This window comes from Pterocles gutturalis, unplaced genomic scaffold, assembly GCF_000699245.1.
Source record: "Pterocles gutturalis isolate BGI_N339 unplaced genomic scaffold, ASM69924v1 scaffold11595, whole genome shotgun sequence".
Taxonomy (NCBI): Eukaryota; Metazoa; Chordata; class Aves; order Pterocliformes; family Pteroclidae; genus Pterocles; species Pterocles gutturalis.
Genome location: NW_010143495.1, coordinates 25590 through 31842, shown reverse-complemented (window position 1 = coordinate 31842; position 6253 = coordinate 25590). Strand labels below are relative to the sequence as shown.

Below are 6253 nucleotides of genomic sequence, written 5' to 3'. Positions count from 1 at the left end.
GAGCCCCTGTCCCGAGGGAAGGGGCTTTTCAGGCCACCGGCCTGGTGGTGCTCCTCTCGTTGTTACCTCTGTCGTGTTGTGAAGAGCTGCTGTTTCCCGGGCGCTGCTGCGGCAGCGCGAAGTGAACACCGGGGGGAAACCCGCGTTAAATTGGTATCGACAGTCGTTACGACATTTCTATGCGGATTAAAAAAAAAATGTTGAAAAGAAATAAAGCTTCACTTTAGTTTAGTGGTTAGGGGCTGATGGCTAAGTCGTCCAATTAATGAAGAGCTTCCCTACATGGTTTGATTTTACAGTGCTATTCTTGCGAATAGTTAACTTAGGTCGTTAGCACCGCTGTTTGCGGCCTGCTTCGCTGGTCAGCACCACAGTCAGGCACACGAGGGAAGGGATTTAAATCAGTGTAACTAGCACACGTGAGCTGTTACCTCACAGTGTTTTGCTGTGGGGTATTTCAGGTAGTTTCCCTGGGCATTGATAACTGTAACTAAATAAATCTTTGACAAATACTTTAAAAACAATGGGAGCTTGTAAGAAGTAACCAAGTAACCTGCAGGGTCAGACCAGTGATCCATATAGCCCAGTATTCTTTCTTCCAATAACTGCCATAGCAGATTATAATTACAGAGGACCAGTTACAGTTTGTGCACTGTGTGCTCCCCATTCTCATAATTCCCCAGTATCTGCAATTTAAGGTGTAAGGGTGCTAGGGAGTACATTCCTGCACAGTCCCTTTAGTATCTGATTATGACTCTGCTGCCCTGAATTTGTCTAATTTAGTGTTGCACCTGCTGCTCCATCAGCTTTCACAGCCTCTAGTCGTAGCAAGTTCTTGACATTCATATTACATACACAAATACTGAGATGACCATCCCAAGAAACAGGATTTGCAGGAAAGCAGAGTGGAATTTGTAGACAGAAACAGTCCTCATGTTTAGTCTTGCAGAAAGGTGGAAAAGTAGCAGTAAGAAGAGAGTGTCACAGTTGAAATGTGACATTTGCAGCTGACACAGGTAAACGTTCAAATACTTGTTTGTTTCCAGGGCTGGAAGAAACTTTGTTGATTAGTTCAAAATGTAGCAGCAAGAAGGCCACGGCTTTACAGACAGTTAGGATGCCAAGGAGTAATGGTAAGTAGGACTCTGTGGTTGGAACAGTGTCAAGCAGTAGGTAATTTCTTTGACGTAGTTTTTGCTTCAGTGCTTTCCTTGTATTAGTAAAGGGAGAAACTCTTGTGTTCTGTTTCTACTGGTGCTAGGTCCTCCGTTGCAGTTGCGTGTCCCACAGGTTAATCATGTAACTGCTGCTTCTGCAAAAATGGATTTGGCGATGTGAGGCATTACTTAGTTCTCCTTTTAGAAGTCCTCCCACTGTCTGCATATAGTGAATTTGCCAGGTTGTACCTTTGGTCTTCATTTAGTCAGCTGCTTTCAAATTGATGCAGGTTACACAGATCACTTTAAGAACTTTACTTTTAAAAAACGTGCTGCCAAAATTATTAAGCCAGATCATATAACCATTCATTCAGAATAAATTAATTTGAATGCATTAAGAAAACTTTTTTCTTTAATTGAGCTATGTTCCTTCTTTCTTAGTCAAAGCTACATATCGATTGCTAACATTCTCTTCAGTGTAACTGAATAAGAGGACATAGTGTAAAAATTGTTATTCTTTGAAAGTATTTTATCTTCAGTTTTTCTCTTCATGAAAACATACCAGAGTTCTTTAGTCTCGGATTGTTCTTTTCCAGTATAGAATTGTTGCATTTTTGCTGATCTGGGCTTCTTATCTCTTTACAGAAGTAATTTCTCAGTATAAAATATTTGGTGGATCAAAGCATTTAATTTAAAATGGACTTCTGTCAAATTGTTATATTTTTATTTTGTGATTGAGCTGACATAGAAAAAACAGTTTATTATATCGAGTTCTTTCTTAGATAAAAATCTCTACAAAGCTGACAGTGTTTAAAAGGTAGATTATACCTGTTAGACTTCTGTGAAGCTCACTTGGAATAGTATCCGATATTTCATGGAGAATGAAAACTAGTGATTGGCTCATCTGCATGTGTGGAGCAAAAATTGTTTGAAAAAACTCTGGAGGCAGGTGAAGATATTCCCTTCCTCCATGGAAGGAAAGTGGGTATGATTCTCCTAAGGACACTGATTATGCTAAAATTGTTGGGAAGTCCCACTGAGCTTAGAGGATATTTCAGTAGAGGATAAGTGTTTTATACTTCAACCCAGAGCATCCATCTCTCTCCCATCATCTTAATTTCAGAACCCCTTTTGATAATGATGTTGAACTTTCTTTAGTATAGCATGACATCTGTGGCATCTGTGCTATAGCTAATTTTTCCTCCTTTGAGACCTTTAGTCTACGCTTTAATAGGGAAGAAAGGAGGACATAATTATATTTCCATTGGAGATAGTACCGATGTGGAAGTTTCTCAGGATGGCACTCAGTATGTATTTAAAACCATGGAATTTACAAGCAAGTTTTCTGTAAAGTAGTCACGTTTTATTTTAAGAATCAAATGGAACTGCTGAAGCAATTTCTTTCTGCACCACATGCTGACCAATAGATTCAATATCGTTTTGCTGTTTATGTCTTGGGAAATTGAATACTGTAATAAATTCTCCTATTAAAACAGCTTAAATATGTTAGGCATCTGGAAATTATTGTTGCAATGGAATCTGTTTAAATGCTCATATTTCTGAGGTATAAATGTATAAACTAATACAGTAGGCATCTGTATATATACATATGATAATTATTTCTTTTTTAGTTTTGGACCGAGTACAGAGCTTTTTACCACAAATGGCCCATGCAAATGAAGAGCTAAAAAGAAAAATGCTAACAGCACCAGCTCATCAGTTTGATATTGAAAATCTAGACAGTGCAACGGAAAAAGTTATAGAAATGGTAAATACTTACTGTATTGTTTTTATTTTATAACATAAATTTAGATATGATTAAATAATTCTCCGATCTTAGACTGAGCTAATTTGATAGATAAGGCTAAGTCTTTACCAATTTAGTGTGCAATCTGCAAAGTCAAAACATAGATATAATAAAAATGCTTATTTGGTTAAAATTTACTACTTAACTTTCATGCTTGCAGAATTTAATGACTGGGCATGAAGTAGTTTAAGGCTAGAATAAGACATACTTTCGAATCAGCAGCTCTGAATCAAAAGTAAGTCACGAATTTTATTTTAAATGTCTCATGGGTAGTTTAGTTTAGAAACCGGACAGTGTAAAGTGTAGTAAGGCATAACAGAAGCCTTTAGTGTAAGAATAACTGGCTTTCAGCTGTGCTTTGTAGGTATTTTTAGGACTGGGTAGAGGTCTTGGGTTTAGAAAAGTTGTTAGTGGTGTTGTGTTCCTTTATGGCTTGTATTTGTCTATTTATTTACATTCACATCAATATTTTCTTTCTGTTTTTAACCAAAATGCTGGAGCCATATGCTCCTGTAAGAAAATTTCAATATAAAAGTGATGTGATATGTGCATGTCCCAGACAAGTGCCTGCTGGCCTGCAGACTCCCAAGATAAAAGGCAGAAATAAGGCAGCCTGGGGTGTGGCGCGTGAGCAGTCAGAACTGGTTGGATTCAGAGTTCTTGTAGATTGTATCCAGCCTACATGCAATAGGCTGTCCGGTGCTGGTATATGCTGAAGAATTCCAGATATCTAGTGAGAAAACAAAGCGGATCATGAAAATGATTTTGTTTCATATGCTGAAGTGGAATGGGTAACTTGGACAGGATTTTTAAAAGATTTTTCATGTGACAGTGTCTGACAAGTGTCTCAGCTTTATAGTAAACAAGACAGGAGTCCTAGTGATTAATAGGTTTATGCTGTGTGCAGATCACTGAAGAGATTTATTTGCATCTCAAATTCTTGTATTTTGCTTTGCTGCATACAGGAATTTTTTGAGGTGAGCACGATCAGTTTAAGAGAGAAAAACAGACATCAAAAATCATGGCTCTGTGTATGGAAATGTATGAACACTTTTACTTCAAAAAATATCCTGATGGTTTAAACTACTTGCTGCACACTACTAGGTTATAAGATAAGAACTATATTAATATGTATACACACATGTTTGTATACATGTCATGACCCCCACACATTAAATGGTTTAATTTGAATTCTTTACTGAAAATTAGTTTTGATGCTGTGTGCTCGTCAGTTTAAATATCTGATTTAGATGATCTGAGTTCAGCTATTGGCTAATTTCTCTCTTTGATAATGATCTAAAAATAGCCTCATATTTGGTATAGGGCAATATAAACTACAATTTCAATATTTAGGAATCTGTTAATGATATTTGATCCTAGGAGAACCCAAATGTCTTTCTAATTGTGGTTGTTGTTTCCTTACGGTAGTAGGCTGTTTCATGTGTTTGCTTTTTGTTTTATTCAAATGATAGAAATGGTATAGAAATGTATAATGTGTTTAACTAAGGTCTTTTTTTCTAGAATGTGGCTGTAGTTGAACTGAGTGATTCTGATACAGATGAAGAGATGCTAACTTCAGAAAAGGACTCAGAATCTGAAGATGACTGTATAGCTGGTGAAGTCACAATAGACAACATTAAGTTTCCTAAACAAAAGGGAGAAAAAGGCAAAATAGAAATTTTGGACAGCAAAGTAAATGAGTAAATACATTTTATTTTACTTAAAAAAAACCCCAAACAAACCCAAAACAAACAAAAAAAACCCAACAACAAAAACCACAAATTGTGTTTTCTTACTTTGAAGACTTAGCCCTTAAAACTACCTTGTTTCCCAATGTAACATCCCTCAAGATCATGTGAAATGCTATAGGTTACATGGTGGAGAATTCAGGATCCACTCATGACTGAGGCAGGATTTCTGAAGAAGTAAGTACGGTTTCATTCATCAGACAACATGGAAATGAACTTCATAGCAGGTTAGACTAAGAAAGCAGATAGAATTTTGGGGGACTTGAACTAGTTAAAATTCTTGTTCTGTTGCTTTGTTGAAGAAAGATTTTTGTAGAGTGCTAGAAGTTTTTGCTTCAAGGGCAGGAAAGAGTTAAATAGGGAAAAAGCTTTTTTTTTTATATTCCATGTCCTGTGAAGTGTTACATACAGTATCTTCAATATTAAACATTATCTTAAAGTACATTAGAGGTATGTCTACATTGCATTCATGACAAAACTGTTGAACACTAAAGCAATGGCTGAGGTAATTTCAAGAAGAGCTGGTATGGGTAAGGACAGCCATGACTCAAGAGAGTTCAATTTCAGCAAAGGATTATTAACCCTTTATGCCTGCACTGAGCTCTGTATCATTATGCGTAGGTTACTAGCTCCTACCTGGAATGTTTGTGACTGTAGTGTAGATAGCCTCAGTATTTAAACGGTCAGCTCTGCCTCTGGGGTGTCACAATTGCTTTAAGCTGCAGTTTGCATCTCCTACTTTCCCTGCCACCTTTCTGTCCTCTCCATTTTGTCAGCAACTATCACTGCCAGAAGAAACATTTTCAGCTGGCCTGTGCTTAGGTTAGCTTGAAACAATTGTGAAACCTAAATCAATGAAAGTATGTCTCATTCATACTTACCTCAGATTGATCAAATACAATGATTTGGGCTGTTATATTTATTTCACAGATCGGTTTGCATTTCAGAAGTATCTGTAATGCTCCTGGATGTTATCATTTGTTTCTTAAAGGAACTTTGTATTTTCTACACCATTAAAGTAAAATTTTCTATATTGTATTTGCTTAAATATTAATGTCATGACCTGAAACCTGCAATTATTTAAAGAATTTGTTTTGAATCCCATACTTAAAGCTACACTTTTAATACCTGTTTCTGTAATATTTGTGGTAAGAAATAACAAAGAGTCTGACCTTTCTTTCACAATGCAGCTTCTTAAATAGAATGGGGGCATGATTAACTGGGATTAACTGATTAAACCGCAAAATATTTTAGCAAAGGGGAAGGATGGGAATCAGAGAATGGGACTGCTATTTTAATGGCAGCCTACAGATCAGATTAAGCTTTGGGTGGAGTTGCACTCCTTAAGAAAAGCAAGTGGTCTCAGTAGGCTTAGTTTGTTAGATAAGGTCTCAATCTATGGAATACTTCCAACCGAAGAAAGTTTGAAAGCCAACATCTTAACTTGGTCATTTTACAGGAGATTTCCCATAGATTAAAAAAAAAAAAAAAGTGTGAAATACGAAGTAATAATCATGCTGTATAAAACAGTAATACAGTCC

At 36.6% G+C, this 6253-nt stretch overlaps 1 protein-coding gene across 1 annotated transcript; it reads left to right on the top strand.

The window, feature by feature from the left end:
- The first annotated feature begins 1052 nt into the window (after positions 1 to 1052).
- Positions 1053 to 4683, top strand: LOC104458227 (chromosome unknown open reading frame, human C12orf45). The gene is made up of 3 exons (XM_010084767.1): positions 1053 to 1133; positions 2789 to 2925; positions 4486 to 4683. The coding sequence occupies exons 1-3, from the start codon at positions 1118 to 1120 to the stop codon at positions 4666 to 4668; spliced, it is 336 nt and encodes a 111-aa protein (XP_010083069.1). The 5' UTR covers positions 1053 to 1117; the 3' UTR covers positions 4669 to 4683.
- Positions 4684 to 6253: the final 1570 nt, after the last annotated feature.

Coding starts and splice junctions, on each gene's coding strand:
- LOC104458227 (XM_010084767.1), top strand. Junction 2,926..4,485: donor CGGAAAAAGTTATAGAAATG/GTAAATACTTAC, acceptor CTTTTTTTCTAG/AATGTGGCTGTAGTTGAACT.